The 18080-nt window shown below is 37.8% G+C and overlaps 1 protein-coding gene across 1 annotated transcript; it reads left to right on the top strand.

Annotated features, from left to right (window-relative positions):
- Positions 1-1745: 1745 nt before the first annotated feature.
- Positions 1746-8724, top strand: LOC107717102 (monocarboxylate transporter 9-like). The gene is made up of 7 exons (XM_016523759.1): positions 1746-2083; positions 2184-2546; positions 2972-3207; positions 5362-5505; positions 6263-6358; positions 6604-7482; positions 7630-8724. The coding sequence occupies exons 2-7, from the start codon at positions 2434-2436 to the stop codon at positions 7839-7841; spliced, it is 1680 nt and encodes a 559-aa protein (XP_016379245.1). The 5' UTR covers positions 1746-2083; positions 2184-2433; the 3' UTR covers positions 7842-8724.
- The last annotated feature ends 9356 nt before the right edge of the window (positions 8725-18080 follow it).

Raw genomic sequence — 18080 nt, 5'->3', positions numbered from 1 at the left:
AACATAAAACAGTCTTAACATTCTTTAGTCACCGTTTAACATACAATTTCATTGATGAATGTTATTCTTAAATGTGCAAAAAATATATACTAAAGACTGAGTGGGTGTTTAAATTCTTGCTCTGTCCATCATGTCAAGCTCTATGTTTTCTTATTAAGCAGACTTTTTAATCCAAATGTAATCTAGAGCCAAGGGTATGTTCCTTCCAGAAGTATCCCATTGGTTTCCCAGATCTCTGCGGGCTGCAGTCACGCTGCATAAGAAGAGATGTTGTCCAAAAAGGTGATATGAGGCAAATGCAATTAACTGTTCTGTTCTTTCTGTCTTTCTTTTTGTTCACTCTCTTTTCATGTCAGAGGGGATTACGGAGTCAGGGTGGGGGAAGACCAAACCTCTTGTTTTATGTGTGTGTGGGAACGAGTACAGGCAAAAGTCAGGAACAGGATCTCGGTGGGCTTAAAGCCCAAGCCGTCTGACCCTCATGCACTCACCCAGCACAAAAGTTCAGCTGACCACCCAGACAAAGAGGAGAGATGTAGAAGGGTGGGAAGAAGTTGAAGTCTAGTCCTGACTGAAGTCTAGTCCTATACGAAGTTGGGTGTGTTGCCGAGTCTAAACATGTCCTTCGATATCTTCAGCTCTGGCATCAAACAGATATTTATTTTTATGCCTCCAAAAAAGTGAATTATAGTTACACAGAGGTTGAAGCCTATTGTGATGCCAAAGTCATATAGAATCCCTTTATTTAAATTTTTTTTAATTTGTATATTACTTCAAAGATGCATGACCTGAATCAAACAATAAACGGACTGATTGCTTTTAGTCATTCATTCATTAGACATAACCCTGAAATGAATTCAAATGTCCAAAGATTTACTTAGAAATGTATCTACAATGTTTCCTTTAACTAAAATATATATTTTGTCATATGAAAACTCACTTGCAGAATATGCATATGAAAGTAGGGATATATGTCCATCAGAGTCTCAGTATTTAAGATTGGACAGCCCATGAACTATAAAATATCACCAAATAATTAAAGGGGTCATATGATGCGATTTAAATTTTTCCTTTCTCTTTGGAGTGTTACAGATGTGGGAAGATTTGCATAACGCTGCCCAAATGTTCACGCAAAGAAAGAAGGCGTAACTTTTATTCTCGCTGTAGTATTGTTGTTGCCGCCGCCGCCATGTGCTGAAGGTGCTGTGTGTTTCATTGTGTTTGTTTGGTCTTCCAAAAGAGGACGATATCCACTTCGTCATGCCTGGAGCTGATCCATGCTGGTCGCTGAGGAAATACATCAACTTTGCGCTGTGGATCGCCGGATCGGCTTTCACCGTGGACGAAGCGGAGTCCAGACCGGGTTCGTCACATATGGTTCGGCCGCGCCATTCTCAAGCCCGCCCACCTCTGCTCACTCAAGCCTGTAAGTACGTTTTTTATATTTAAAGAATTTGCCACTGACGATTCAAACGCGGGTTTTGAGTGTAGAGTAGCACTTGTTGTTTGTCATTTCTCCGATCACAAATGCAGACATGGTTTTATGTTTACGCGGCGCGATGCAAGGCGTCAGAACGCGTTTCAGAAAGGCGGGGCATAGAGGAGAAACAATAATGTACAGTATGTGGAAAATAATGTTTTTTTTTTTAACCTTAAACCGCATAAACACATTTCATCACACCAAATACACAAAATAATGTTCTTTTTAGCAGCATCATATGACCCCTTTAAAAAATATATATTTTTATTTATTAAATTAAACATTTTCTCCAGCATTTTAAAGCAACAGTATAGTTTTCCTTGGACGCAATATAAAATCCTTAAAGAATCCAAAAGCTACAGAGAATCGTTCTTTGCTTGGCCGGTTGATCTCTCCGTGACTCACGAGTCCGGCCGGTGCGAACAGCTTCAAACCCGTTCTTTATTTCACGGGATAGAAGAGCACTTGCTGAGAAAAGTACATGCCCGTGCACTGGCTGCAATGTCCAACCTAGCATAAGTGCCTTATGAAGTGCAGCAGAGAAATGGCGTTTTAATGTTGAACGCACCTCTCCTGAAATCACTTCTCTCTGCTCCTCTGCTGGTAAGTTTTCCCCAACTCTTAAAAGAACAAAACATTCTCTAATTTGAGCATATACATCCTAAATGTATTACTATGAAATAAAATTGATGTTAATTATTAGGTGGTGAACTGCAGTTGAGGAGAAACTTCAGCGCGCTTCCGTTGCACCGCTCTGCGCTCGCTGGAGGTAAAGATGCATGCATCCCCGCGCGCTGCCATTGGCACTGGTTCTTCTCACGACTGCGGGATGTCATATGTGAAATGGACGAATTTAAAGAAAACAGGGCTATAAGAAGGCAGTCCGGTCATTGGTCTCTCCACCTTCGAGGTGTGGTCTCTTTCCAGAAGCCTTTAAAACTAGGCGGCGCGCGATGCTGCGCTCGAGAAGGTATTCAGCAGAGAAGCGCGTGAGACTGGCCTGGTCTACCAGGCACGAGCGGTTCAGCGCACCGCGCTCTCCAAGCAAGAGTAACATCCACCTGCAGTAAGTCTCACAGCTTTTAAGTTTAATGTTTTAAGTTTTAATTTTCACATATTATTCTGGTAGTTGACAATAACATGCACATAACCTATCATAGGTTTAGATTTGTTTGAATAAGCAAGTGAATATTTAAGGTGTAGTTGCTGGTTAACATTTCAAGCTTTCACCATTTTAAATCACCTGTTAACTTTTTGCAGTTCAATTTCTATTATATATTGACCTTTATCTATATACAATTAACCTAAAACGTTACTTATTTTTGTATGAAGTATAAATATGATATTGCAGATTATATATAAATGACATATATAGTTCCTGTAAGAATGATCGTTTTGCATAAATGATAGCATATCACACTGTAGAACACTGCTGTCACTGTGTGACATGTGAACTACACCCTATTATACTTTCTCCCTTTCTTTCTGCAGGTCTTTGTGTCAAGTGAAGTCAGTGCTGAGAATGGGTGCTGTAAAGAGTGAGGGTGCTTTAGATGGTGGATGGGGATGGATGATTGTGTTGGCCTCTTTCATGGCCCAGTTCCTATCCTTTGGATCCCCCCAGTCTGTTGGGGTGTTGTACCCTGAGTGGCTCAGTGCCTTCCAGGAGGGAAAAGGCATGACGGCTTGGGTCGGATCCATGGTGTCTGGTGTGGCACTCATCACCAGTGAGTACTGATCGTCTTGTGTGTGTGCGTGTGTGTGTGTGTGTGTGTGTGTGTGAGAGAGAGAGAGATAAAGAGAGTTTACAAGTTTCCTATAAAAAGAAGCTAGTGCAAACGGCAAGAGTTCTGATGATGTTATGCAATGCAAATCATCGCACATGCTGACAAATAGGTGTTCAACGTTTTGAAAGACAAAAAAAGAGAGTGCTAAAAATGTCTTAATCAGTCATAAACATAATTTGAACAAGAAAAAATAACTTTGCAAGCAAAATTGTATAATGTAGATTTTGTTAGATTTATGCTTTAAACAAGATCAAATCAATTCACTTTAAAATAAGGTCTCCTTTGATAACATTGGTTATTGCATCAGTTAACATGAACTAACTAGGATATTTTTATAGCATTTATTAACCTTTGTTCATGGTAACTGATAAAATTCAAATGTTTGTTGTTTTAATGGAAAAAAGACAAAATACTAAGAAAATTCATGAGATAAATTACACTGCTCTTTCCTATCAAACCTGTTTCTTTGTCCTAAGTGTCTAAACTGACATAAAAATCACACAAACATACTGCTCTTTATTCCCACAGAATGTTGCTGACTCAGTGTTCTAAAGCCCTCTTCCATGAAAAGACACGCTGACAGATAAAGAAATTATCTTCTTGTTTCCATTATAGTTGTATTTATTCGGTCATCGCTGTCTGCATTGCAGAGGTCAAATTGACACGTCCAGAAGAACATCTTCTAAACTTTACTTACAAGATAGAGAAAGAGGGCAGAAAGATTGAACCATAGCCAAGCAGTCTAGGTTTGGTTTGTTAGTATGGCCAAGTTAGCCACTTGTGGTAAATACCATAATCTGCTTCTCAACAGATTTTTTATACAAATATTTTTTTTTCTTTGTTTTGTAAGCAACATATAACCATTAGTGAACGGTTTGCAATTACTGAGATTAATGTTCCGAAAACAAGAACGACAGCACTCTCTCACCTTTCATGAGCTACAGTAAAAGTTCACACAGGCCGAATGTGCTTGTGTAAATGTGTCTGTGTTCGTGTTTGGGTTTTGGAGGTGTCAGGTTTTATTTACAGACACTTATAGCTGTGTGGTCCTTCGTCACGGCAGGGAAAGTCATGACTGGACGGGACTGTCAGGGACATGGGTGTGTATGTGTGAGCATGAGTAGCATGTGTTTGTGTGCACTGGTCATGCTGATTCAGAAGAAGAGGGATTTACTGAGTTGTTTCTGGCCTGTGAAGCAAACACACACATATCTTATTCAGTACTGTCTAGTAGGAGATGTCTATCATGCTCTAATTGATTCCTGATCAGATGCACCCTGTGAAAGGGCAACAGAGTAGATAGTTCCCCTTTCCCCTTATTATACTGGCTCCTTTATAATTTATTGTCTCATTATGCTTGAATAGAGTTCTGGTTATTTTGGGTTGGATGGTTCTGGTTCAGCTGTAGGTTGTCCATCCATACTGATATTGTTGGTCAGTGTATAGAGCCCTAGTTTGGAAAGGTTGATGTCAGTGTAGTGTAGGTCAACAATTGATTGGCTGGTGTTGAGTAATCGTAAGTGTGTTTTAGGGCATTTGGCAGTGATGTTAGATTATATAAAGTATCCCATACCAGACAGTACAGAACCTAATGAGCTGTCAAAATAAAGACTGAGAAATTATTTAGTCTGGGTGGCACAAACACACACACTGTTCCCACTAGATGCTCTCCAGTGTCCAGCCATTTTGGCCATATTAGGAGCAACTCAGTGCTGAGTCATTTGTTATTTCTAATGATAGATAGACAAACACATTCTCTTCACCACTATAGTATGACAGGGTCTAATTTAGTATCTGTTAAGACAGAGTTGGAGTGAGGGTCCTGTGAGGGGTCTTATAACATGGTACCAATAATTTATGGTGTAATAAATCTTAATATAAGGGTAAAAATTGTAGCAAAAATTGTACCTAACTACATAAGGCAAAGATACAACTTGAATGGATTTTTCATTGTTTGACAAGTTTGTGGTTTGCTGTCAAATCTGTGGTGTGCATCATTTTTCTTGAACATTTCACTCTAGAACATTTCCCAGAATATTCTTCTTCTTTTTTTTTGCATTCAGTAAAATACGGTTCCTGTTTCTTTCTTTGTAGGCCCGGTGTGCAGTGCTTGTGTGGATAATTTTGGTGCACGGCCTGTAACCGTCTTCAGTGGTGTGATGGTGGCTGGAGGTCTGATGCTGAGTGCTTTTGCTCCGAGCATCTCTTTCCTCATCTTCTCCTATGGCATTGTTGTCGGTAAGATAATAAAAGCATCATTAGCATTGATTGAATAGCAGTTTACCAGTAGAAACAGATGCATTTGTGTTTGTTCTTTGACCTATATGCCCTGTATTTATCTTCTCAGGTCATAATATTAGTAGAGAGTGATGGTATGTGTTTTTGTGCAAGATTGTCAGTAAATGCTGAACAGTTTGCATAATGTCAGGGTGTGTTTGTGACAGGGTTGCTATTAATTATGATTATACAACATTCATTGACAGTTTAGAATTTGAAACCATGGTACCATCACTGTTAACAGTGCTGACTTCTGGTCATACACACCAACAAACCCTCTGAACACACACACAGAAGTATGCTACCCACAAAAAAATGATTGCATATTCAAGTTCAGTGGAGTTACTTTACATACACCAGAGTCATCCTAACCATAGACATAGTGTTTTCATCCTGTTGTTGAAGTATTTTCACTTCCTTTGTTGCCTCAATCAGAAGTACATAATATAGGAAATTATTTAAAATTTTGCACTATTGACTCTGGCTCGTCAACTCCATGCTTACATAATTACCTACATCTCATCCTCACTGGCAGTCACGATGCTGACAAGGCCTATAGTGTATATTTATATTAAGGTTTTTCAGAATAACATTTATAGTTTTAAATATGAATTTTTTTAAATGCGTAATTTTCCAGAGATTTTAAATGTGTAATTATAGTTGTGAAATGCTACATTCATGTTGAATTCAAGAATACATTTATGTTTCTGTGTTTAAGGCATTGGCTGTGGACTTGTCCATGCTGCCACACTGACCATAACCTGCCAGTACTTTGACAAGAGGCGTGGCCTAGCACTGGGCATTGTCACCACAGGTGTGGAATGTAATAAAATGTGTATTATGATATTTTATTGGTACTTTAATTTGTATTGAATAGGCATTTTTGGCTTCATGAAAATTAAGTGAAACAAATACATCAAATACAAAAATACACAAGAAGTAATCAACTTTCATTAGAAAACATAAAAAATGGTGCAGATAGCAAAAAGCAATGGTTTTTATTTGATTACCTGATTCTTTAGGTTCTGTTTAGATGTTAATTATGTTCATCCTTCTCAGGTACAAGTGTGGGCGGGTTCATTTACGCCACACTCCAGAATGAGCTCATTGAGTTGTTTGGATTGGAGGGCTGTCTGCTTATCATTGGAGCGCTGGCGCTCAACCTGATGGCATGTGCTGGGCCAATGCGACCTATGAACTTACCTGGTTACTACCTAAAGCAGAGAGCTGCTCTACAGTGTACAGAGGAACCAGAACCACTCTACACCAAACCTACTGCCATTATCATTGACTCTGATCTCAAAACCACACCCGGCTCAGCCGATAACACAGCCACCATTAAGCTTTTGATCATCAAGGAACCCACCGAACTGCAAGAGAGTGAAGGGGAAAGAAAAGGTGGGATATCGACCTGTTCAGTAGTAGCACGAGCTATCAAGAAGCGAATGCGCCCCTATGGACAGTACCTGTGCGAGACTATAGAGCTCCTACAGGACCGTGTCTTCATGGCTTTCTGCATCGCCATGTTCCTGTTCAGCTTAGGGGCGTTCCCCCCTGTTCTCTTCATGGAGGACGTAGCCCAGAGCGAGGGGCTTATCGATGGGATTGCACTAATACCCCTCGTCTCCATCGTTGCCATGACAACAGGCATCGGTAAGCTGGTCCTGGGCATCCTGGCAGACATGCGATGGGTGAACAGCTTGTACCTGTACGCCCTGACGCTGACAGGCACAGGCACCGCTCTGCTGCTCATTCCTGTGCCTAAAAGCTACATGGGTCTGCAAGTTTTGTCAGCCGCAGTTGGATTTTTCTCAGGGAACTGGTCTCTCACATCCTACATCACTACCAAGATAGTGGGCATTGAACGACTCAGTCAGGCTCACGGCATTCTCATGTGCTTCGGAGGGTTTGGAATCACTCTCGGACCACCTGTTGTAGGTAAGAAGCAGTTAATGAACACAAGCATGGTTAAAAATGAAGACAAAAGCTTGCATGATCAGAAAAGTAGACAAGTACTAAAGAAAAATACAGAAGAAGATATATTTTCCTTTTACTGATGTTATCGCCGTTTTTCTTTTCTTACAGGTTGGTTTTTCGACTGGACTCAGTCATATGACTTGGCATTTTACTTCAGTGGCACTTGTGTTTTAGTGTCTGGATTGTTTCTGCTCTTGTTCTGTTCCACTCTGCCTTGCTGGAACAGGATGTCAGAGGAGGGAAATTCTCCTGCAGAAGAGGACATCAACACTTCTCAACAGCCCACTCTTGATTGTGACAAAGTAGCTTCTGTGGCTTGAACAATATCTCAAAGGTCTAAAACTGACCTTGGCCTTAACATTCTGCTGAACATGTAGAAGATTGTCTTCCTTTTCTTATGGTTTTCTTATCTGGTACGGTTTTGACAGGGGACTTCTCATGGTGCCAAACTTTTTCTTTTGTTCAGTGCGATACTTTTTTGTACATGTCCCACAAACCCTGTCATTTTTTAGAGGGTGTATTCATTTTTCTTAGATGCTTATAGAGACTTCCTCATTTTTTAGGCTTATATATAGCAAAAGTTGTTTGCTAGTATATTAAGTAGATTGTTTACTGAACACAGATGCTGTTTTTTGTAGATCTTGATAACTTGAATTGTGTTAATTTACTCTCCTAGATGAATGGTCTTACTGTGTTGGATGTGGATATCATCAACCTGTGAAGATACATGCTTCCATTAATGAGAACATTTGTCACTGAAAGCTGCAGAGAATTATATAATGTGTGAATGGGGTTTTTCACTGCACTTACCATGAAAAACTTTTTAAAAATCCAGATCCAAAAGATTTCTTTTGTTATTTATGGAGCAACAAGGACTTTGAAGTGCACTTTAAATAGTAACTGCACATTATCTTCCTGTTTTTTTTTTTAAACAACAGTCTCCTTCAAACAGGGCCGTCTTTAGGGGGCTGCAACTGGTGAGCCCAGCGCTGGGCCCTGCGCTTGAGGGGGCCCTGCCTTCACATTATCTTCTTTTTTGTCTAATACCAAAGTGACAACTAATTTAATTTGTAGAGAGAGGCCTTATTTTGAAATTGACTTTAGCCACATTTGATTTTAAGACATACCTCAGCATGTTCTGCATCTCTAATCGTTAATCATTTAGAAATAAGAATATGCTGATGAAAAAAGTCCCCTCCCCCCCTCTCAGAGAGACAGAGTTTGATTCTGTGACTGCAATGTATGTGTATGTGTGCGCCAGGTAATATGGTCATCCTCAGCAGTTTTTCAACAGGCTGGTCCCTGACAACACTATATCTTTTATTACTGTATATGTGAGATGCCAGTGTCATTATTTCATGTCAGTATATGTTGTAGAATCTTAATATATTATGTATAAATATTTGCAAAGGAATGTTAAGAAAAGGCCACTACACTTTTAACCAAAGACTTGCTTTGTGTCTTGAGTAAACATTTGACTGGGTGCAAAATAATTCTGTATAAAATGTAACACGGTCCCTCTATATCATATATCTGTCTTGTTATTTTATTGCAGTGAGTCTGTTTTATACAATACTATGTTAATTTTTAAGTGACAATAAAAAGATTTATGACATTTGATTTATGATTTATAACATCCTCATTCTATCATTAAGGAAGTTTTCTCATGGAGTGTCTCATCTACATTTCCTGGGAGATCTGGAAAGTCTGAGTTGTTGGTTTTCAGTAAGTGATTAGAACTTAATATAACAGCTTCATTTTAAAGGTGCATCAAGCTCCCCACAGCCAACTGAATCTGATGAACTGGTGAAACATGGCAATTGTTTATGGTTGTTTTTAAGTAAGCGGCTGTATGTGTATGATGCTTATAGTGCACGCAGTTAGATATATAGCATTGTGCATATTAGATCATTTAATGACAGCTTTCTGGTTCCTTTGTTTAGTCTGTAAATCTCATTGATTATTTGCCTTATAAGACACACAAAACCCAGCTTGCTATAATCGGTGAAGATCTGTCACGGTAATGTAATATCTCTGAATTGTTTTTGTATTTGTAGGATTTATTTACCAGTCCTAATATTTACCAGCTGTATATGCTAGTTTGTGTGTGTGTGTGTGTGTGTTGTTAGTAACAGGAAAATTACCTCGTCATGTATACAAGACATTGCTATTGGCATGTTCCATTTGGAGCAGTGGAAAAATAACAGGCAGACAGTGAGTGAATGAGTGTGTGCGTGTGTGTGTGAGAGAGATGCCCTTATGTATTTTTAATATGGACTGTCTGGTCACTCAGTAAACAAACCTATAAATACTTCCATACTTTTAATATTCTGGCCTCTAATACACCCTCCCATAGCACACGGCCACAAACAAAAATTATACTGCCTACCAATAATACATAGAAGTACACATACAGTGGTGTGAAAAAGTGTTGGCCCCCTTCCTGATTTCTTATTTTTTTGCATGTTTGTCACACTTGAATGTTTCAGATCATCAAACAAATTTAAATATTAGTCAAAGATAACACAAGTTTAAAAACTGCATGTTGTGTGTACTTGTGTTATCTTTGACTAATATTTAAATTTGTTTGATGATCTGAAACATTAAAGTGTGACAAACATGCAAAAAAAATAAGAAATCAGGAAGGGGGCCAACACTTTTTCACACCACTGTATAAACCTGATTAAGTTCAAACAGAAATACAGTTGAATTGTAAAGTCTATAATGAGAAGATGGACAGAAATCTTGATACACAGTTCAAAACAAAACTGTATTATTAAATACAACTGAAAATACACCAATGAGAATATCTGCATACATGTATTTTTTATATGATATTTAAATAAATATAAAAAATATAAAAATAAACTGAGCAATGGCACCCTCTTTGGGATCAATGTATTAATTCAGGAGTGATGCCTAAAATTTGAAGGAACGCTAAATCTTTTTCAAACATTAAGCTTGATAAGCCATTTGTAAGTTTTATGTTGTTATACACTTTAGCTGAAAAGCACAGTCTTGACACAGTCGTGGCCTAATGGTTAGAGAGTCAGACTTGTAACCGGAAGGTTACGGGTTCGAGTCGGTGGGGGGAGTGAATAACCAGCGCTCTCTTCCACCTTCAATACCACGACTGAGGTGAGACCCTTGAGCAAGGCACCGAACCCCCAACTGCTCCCTGTGCGCCGCAGCAATATGGCTGCCCACTTATGGGATGATATTAGACTCAAAATGATTAATAGATGCACGGACAATTATCCATGTACTGCATAAATTTTATACATGTATCTTACTAACCACAAACAAATGCCTTTCAATTTCTGTGGCATTCGGGATTAAATGATTGTGCAGTGATATGTACAAATACAGACATGTTTGCGAATAAAAATGTTCTGTTATGCATTAATATATCATAAATTGCTCATGCAAAAAGGAATCCATGCATATGTGGATCAGGTGACACGCGTGCATTAATTGATGTCTAGTTCGAGTCGATCTTGTTCGGTTCATTTGGATTTTGAGACTTCATTTTCACAGTTTACAGCATTTCACGTCCCCCACACACACAACTACCAACGAACAAGGCCCAGTGCAATTCATTAATGTGTAGCCTACACGATTTGAAAAATTCGCAAATGTGCATCACTACACTGAAACAAATGCTTTTCAACCGGTGTCTGCAGAGTTAAGAATTACATTAATGTGCAGCATTTTGTTCAAATAGAGACATATTTATGAATACAAATGTTATAGTTTGTATTAAAGTATCATGATTTGTGCATGTAGATGGTTAGTAAGATACATGTATAAAATGTATGCAGTACATGGATAATTGTACGTGCATCTATTAATCATTTTGAGTCTAATATCATCCCATACCCACTGCTCCGGGTGTGTGTTCACTACCGTGTGTGTGCACTTGGATGGGCTAAATGCAGAGCACAAATTCTGAGTATAGGTCACTATACTTGGCCACATGTCACTTCACTTCACACAGACTTACTTTCGAGTGGAGTGGTATGTTTATACGGTCGCCGTGATTTTGCCAAGTAAGACATGTTCCTGGATCAACATCTTTTGATGATCCTGGATCAACATTATTGTCCAAAAATATAGACTTAACCCAATCCCTACCCCTAAACCTAACCCTACCCATAATTTATTCCTGAAATCAGTGGGAAATGATAGCTGATTAACAAGGGTGTAGAAGCACCTAACAACCCTGATTGTAAGCCTAAAACAGATATTTCCAGAAAAGTTAGGCTATATCTCAATTCTGATTGGTTGATAGGAATGTTGTTCCAGGATCAACAAGGATGTTGATCCAGGAACATGTTTTACATGGTGAAATCACGCTCACCATGTTTATACAGCACCTTGTAAAACAAGAGCTCAGTTTCCCACTGTTCCTCTGGTGACCAGAAGGGGGAGACAGAGTGAGCCAGTCAGCTCAGAGTTTCTAATGCCAATATTTGTGTTTTGTAAAGCTCTGATTAAGGTCATACGGTCAAAATTAATATTCAGTAAAAACATAATATTCATATGTAAGTTTTTTAACAATAACTGCAATGATACAAAAACAAACATATTTAATCTATGTTTTACTAAAATAAGTTTTAAAGGGAAATCCAGATGTAACAGGTTTAATGCTTTCAGTAACTTGTAAATTTCAACGGATCACCTCAGTTTTCTTTCAGCGCCTCTATTTCTATTCAGTTCTATGTTTTACTTTTATAGGCTTATTAAGTAGCCTAGTCGGGGGGGGGTAGTCTCATTACATAGTCTCATTAAGAGTCTTGTGTTTGAGCCCTCCATCACAGACCTCAAGCCAAAAATGCTTACCTTTATGTTACGTAAGAATTATATTAAGAATGTGCACTGATAAATCTGTATGAATTGCAGGTGATGGAGGTACACCCTTAACTGAGATAAGGTGTCAATTCATAAGGTGTGTCCCAAATCGCGCACTTATGCACTATTCTATGACGTTTTGTAGTATAAATAGTGCGAGTAGTGCGTTCACACTGAAAATTCCAAGAAGAAAACGTGCACTTTAAATACCCAGATGATGCACTTAAATACCCCAAAAAATTCAGTGTGGAACGTTGCTGTTTATACAAGACATTATTCCCCTTCCTGTGAGCATCTTCTTTGGCCTGACGGAGCTGTCTGAGTTTTGCAGTGAACCATGGTTTGTCATTGTTGTAAGTTAAATGAGTCCTGGTAGGAATGCACATGTCTTCACAGAAACTGATATAAGATGTTACAGTCTCTGTGAGCTCGTCCAGATCGGTGGCGATCTGGACGAGATCTTCATGCACTCAACTGTTGCAGATTTAATTACATAGCGAAGGGGGAGGGGCTATCAGACTCCGATTATGAATGACAAAATAACCTTTAATAAGTCATACACATGATACATGATTGATTTGAGTAGTGCATAAAGGAGTAGTTCACTTTCATAATGAAAATTCTGTCATCATTTACTCACCCTCCACTTGTTCCAAACCTGTATGAGTTTCTTCTGTTGAACAGAAAAGATGATATTTTGAAAAATGTTAGTATCTGAACATACTATGGAAGTCAATGGTGCCCATCAACTGTTCAGATATTAAAATTTTTCGAAATATCTTCTATGAGATGAGCTTGGAGTAAACGCAATATGCTAAATGGTTGCATTTTCTTTCAGTTTGCTATGGGAAAACATTTCATGTGAAACTTTGTGCATTGTGTTTATATTCTGGGTCCATCTGCTTGCCTGTGCAAAGTATGCATCATCGATAAGGTGTATGCATAAAACAGACTCCCTTACAAATAATTTCTTGATCACTTCGATTTGCACCTGAAAACATTGCTGACATTTGAGTGAGTGCGGGAACGTCTTTATGAGAAGCAGCCATTTAAAGCATTGACATGGTAATCGGCCAAACATAGTGATGAAGAGGATGTGAGAGGCGGGCGTCATCAGATTGACTGGATAATTGGCCAATCATAGTGATGAGAACATGACAGACAGGCAGGCATTATAATATTGACAGAATAATAAGCCAATCACAGTAATGTCGAGAACGTCATGATTTTAAATAATATTTTAAAGCTTCCACCAAGAATATTATAGGCCTAACAATAAAACGAACAATGCAACAATATTACAATATAATGTATATATTTTTATTAATCTGCAATCCAGTTACATGTTTTCCACTATAAGTTCTGTCTCATCCGGCTCTTTCTGTCTCTTACAGTTTCCTTGTTCTTCCAAGCATTGTCGTTCTTTAACTGGACCCCCGAGCCTAGCCAACTATCTTGCGGTATGAACAAAGAGGCCTATGGAGTGAAAAAAAACAGTCTCAATACCTTCAACAAAAACGCAAAAGAGATCCACACATGTGCACAGCAGTCCACAGGCTCCATTCAAGCTGTCACCTTTTGTGCGTATTTGTCAAAGGTATTGAGACTGTTTTCACTCCATAGAGGCCGTGAACTGGTACGCGAAGTGATAAGAAAGAAAGTAGCTCCAATATTCAAGGTTGCCTTCATGAACGGTCAGTTTGACCACTAAATACCGTGACTGACCAATTAGAAGAGAACTGTCTAATAAATTTATAGTCATGTTCAGACAGCAACACCAGTGGTATGTTTGATATGTCGATGCATTTTGATATTTTTGATGTAGCATTTTTAATATGATTTTTGATCATGAAAAATGTTTTACATACATTTTAATAAAGTGTCAGTGGTTGAAATAGTCCTTGTGAAGATTATAACTGGTGATGTTGTTCAGTTTTTGAAATCTCAGAATGTCATCTATCCGTCTAAATGCCTTGTATTATTTTGCTGGCAAGAAAAAAAAATCATTTTTGAAGTAGTGTGCATCGCTAATTTAAAAACTTGCTGACTTAAATGACAACCTGTGGGCAGATACCCTAAACATGCCTGAGACACATATCTGTACTATAAAATAGATTTATGATATGAGATTTATAAAAAACTAAGAGACATAACATCAAATGTATTATAAACTTGAATCTAAATTACAGCCAAGCTTTTCCTTTCATTTATGTGCTAACCTTCTGACATATTTACAAAAACTAAACAGCATCAAAACAATTTTAAATGTAGTGAAGAAATACAGACAAACAGATGCATAAGTGAGAACCTTATAGCATGAGCCAAGTGTACCGTTCCAGGAAAATTCATATTAAACTCATCTATCCTCTCTTCTCTCTTTACTTCTCCCTCTAAATCTCTGCTTTCCCTTTTACAACATTTGGTATCACCCCAATTGACCATAAAAGAGATTTATTGATGTTCCACCCATGGATATAACATTACAAAGATACAGAACAGAACAGCAAACATTTATAATGTTTCACAAAACCTGAAAATATATAACACTACAATAAGACAAGTTTGGGTAATTACATTCTTATCTTGCTGCTGAATGCATTCAGATATTAATGTGAGAATACAGTGGGTATAGAAAAAAATCACCCCCCCTTTAAAATAATCACATTTTGTTGTTTTGCAGACTTAAATGAAGACGGCCTTAGTTTTTGTTTTATTCAGCTGTATTTACTCAGTGCAACTTATAACATCCAAGTGAAAGATATAACACCAACATGTCAGAAAAAAAAACCCAGAATCACTGAGTTGGAAAAAGGATCCCCCCCCCCCATGTTCGTGTGTATGTTTTCTCTCTTCCGTCTAGGGTGTTGACTGGTTGAGTCTGCCTTGACACTTTGTGCTGTATTGATTATTTTTTTAAATGTTCCTACACTTACAAGTATACTACTAGTACACTGATATTTGTATACTTACTACATAAAGTATACTTAAAATATACTTGAACTTTACTTAAGTATACTTACTAAAATAAACTTGAAGTATACTACTTTTTGGTAAGGGTGGTCAGAGAGTCTACCAAGAGGCCTACAGCAACTCTGAAGCAGCTGCAGAAATTTATGACAAAGCGTGGTCATTGTGTGCATGTGACAACAATATCACACATTCTCCACAAATGTGGCTTGTATGGGAGGGTTGCAAGAAAAAAGCCACTCCTCAAGAAAGGCCACATGCAGTCACGACTGAGCTTTGCCAAAATGCACCTTTTTGAGATTCTGGGGCATATGAGAATAAAATTGAATTATTTGGCCTCAACACCACACAATATGTCTGGCGGAAATCCAATACAGCTTACCATCCAAATAATACCATTCCTACAGTAAAGAATGGAGGTGGTAATGTCCTGTTATGGGGGTGTCTCTCTGCAGCAGGGACTGGAGCGCTTGCCAGGATAAAAGGAAAAATGGATGGGGCAAAATACCGTCAAATTCTTGGGAAAAATCTGCTGCCCTTTGCCAGAAAGTTGTCAGTGGGAAGAAGGTTTACCTTCCAACATGACAATGACCCAAAGCACACAGCAAAACGGACCACATAGTGCTTGAAGGAGAAAAAGGTGAATGTCCTTGCAGGGCCTAGTCAGAGCCCAGACTTGAACCCCATTGAAAATATGTGGAATGACTTGAAGACTGCAGTACACAAAAGGTCACCATCAAATTTAACTGAACGTGAGCAGTGCTGCAAAGTAGAGTGGGCAAATATGCAAAGTCTAGATGTGCAAAGTTAGTAGAGACGTATCCCAACAGACTAAAGGATGTAATTAAAGCAAAAGGTGGTTCAACAAAATACTGGGGTGAACCTTTTTCCAACTCAGTGATTCTGTCTTTTTCTGACATATTGGTGTTGTATTTTTTATTTGGATGTTATAAGTTGCACTGAGTAAATGCAGCTGGATAAAACAAAAACTGTGCCCGTCTTCATTTCAGGCTACAAAGCAACAAAATGTGATTATTTTAAAGGGGGGTGATTCTTTTCTATACCCACTGTAAATGCCTATGAAGGTGACTTCTATGTCTCTTTTTCCATTTCCATTTAACGCTCCTTTTGAGTTTTAATGCATTATATAATATTAGTTAACATGTTCTGAAACACTACATATTTGATAGGTCATTTCAGACAGTGTATCTTACAAAAATGCTTTGTGCTGATTTTGTGTGTGTGCATCTGTTTGGAAGGATGAGTCACAAAAATAAGCCCCAGCAGCATGAAAAACTCCAGCCCAGTTTTGTTTGCTCAGTGGATATTGTCAATTTTCCCCTTTTTAGGCTGCAGCTTGACAATATAAGCTGACAGGTATATTCAGATTTATGGTGGGTTTTAGCTCGCATCACGCTAAGCATTAGGGTTAGCATTACGGCTTAGCTAGCTGCAATTTCCAGGAATTTGTACACTGCCAGAACCGCCAAACTTAGCTCTTTGCCTCAAGGAAGAAGAGATAATGTTTCAAATGCACGTGTTGCCTTCAACTAATTCATTCCTTATAGCTTTTATTGTGTTTGAGTGGAAAAAAGTACATAGCTCAGAAATAATCTTCTGCTTCCTTGTCCATTTATAGTCCACAAGATTTAGCAGAGTAAAATTCTTTTGCAGTTTAAAACTCTACAAGAGAAATAATCAGCGTGCGTTAAATACCTTGATATTACAACACAGGGATTAGATAGATTCAGTCCTGAGAAATCAAATGGGTTCTAGTCACGACTTCCTTCATGGACCAATCAGAATCCACACAATTCAGTCCTAGAAGTTTATAAATATATAAACTATAAATATATTTATAGTTTATAAATATATTTTCAGTATGCTTAGTTACCTATATGTCCTCATATATTTATCTACTGACAATCTAAATATAATTATATTGTCCAAAATATATTTTTAAGATTTTAAATGTATTTTCTTGCCTTTTGAAGTACATTTTGTAATAGGGCTGGGTTTTGACACAAATTTCACGATTCAATTTGATTCTCATTCACAAGCTTGCGATTCGATTCGATTACCAATTCGATTCAATTCAATATAGATTATTTTGGATATATATCAGGTACAGTACATGCCAAATTTTCTCAAGGAAAAAGAAATCTCTCAACTAATGCTGTAAAATATACATGAGAGTCAGTTGGTACTACATTACTATAATATTGAAGGTTAAAATTGACTGATTTGTTAAAATTACACTTAATGAAGTTTTTAAAATAATAAAGTTACAATTACATAATAATATTTTTAATTCAATTCGGGTTATTTTTAAAAAAATATAAACATAATGGTGGCTGTCATAAAATCTTGATGGATTTATTGAAACATAAATTAAACATTGAAGAACTTTCAAATTTATAATGAATATGTTATATGGTGCATATATTTAGCAAAATGCCCCTCTACAGTTTATTTTTCTATCTGACTAATGAGTTTATGGTCACCAAATATGTTTTTCTGTGGTAAATATGACGTTATGTGACATTGTTTACAAGACGTTATATTGACGTCTTTGCTAGGAGGAAACACTGATTGAGCGATTACATGAGACAGAATACGGATTGTAAAGTTGTACTCTTTCTTTTAACTTACCTTCGGATGTTTAGTCATGTTTATTGTTTATGTGCTGAAACTGGTATTAATGTGGAGGAGATGATCAGTTCACGTGCGCCTCGCGCTGC

Source organism: Sinocyclocheilus rhinocerous, unplaced genomic scaffold (genome assembly GCF_001515625.1).
Source record: "Sinocyclocheilus rhinocerous isolate Xijiao unplaced genomic scaffold, SAMN03320098_v1.1 scaffold119, whole genome shotgun sequence".
NCBI lineage: Eukaryota > Metazoa > Chordata > Actinopteri > Cypriniformes > Cyprinidae > Sinocyclocheilus > Sinocyclocheilus rhinocerous.
The sequence above is the reverse complement of the archived record's forward strand: the minus strand, read 5'-3'. Positions and strand labels throughout refer to the sequence as shown.

What these genes read in the sequence shown, in the direction of transcription:
- LOC107717102 (XM_016523759.1), top strand. Translation starts at nt 2,434, where the DNA reads ATGCTGCGCTCGAGAAGGTATTCAGCAGAGAAGCGCGTGAGACTGGCC. An exon ending in ACTGGGCATTGTCACCACAG is followed by an intron (nt 6,359 to 6,603) that starts GTGTGGAATGTA and finishes CATCCTTCTCAG; the next exon opens with GTACAAGTGTGGGCGGGTTC. An exon ending in TCTCGGACCACCTGTTGTAG is followed by an intron (nt 7,483 to 7,629) that starts GTAAGAAGCAGT and finishes CTTTTCTTACAG; the next exon opens with GTTGGTTTTTCGACTGGACT.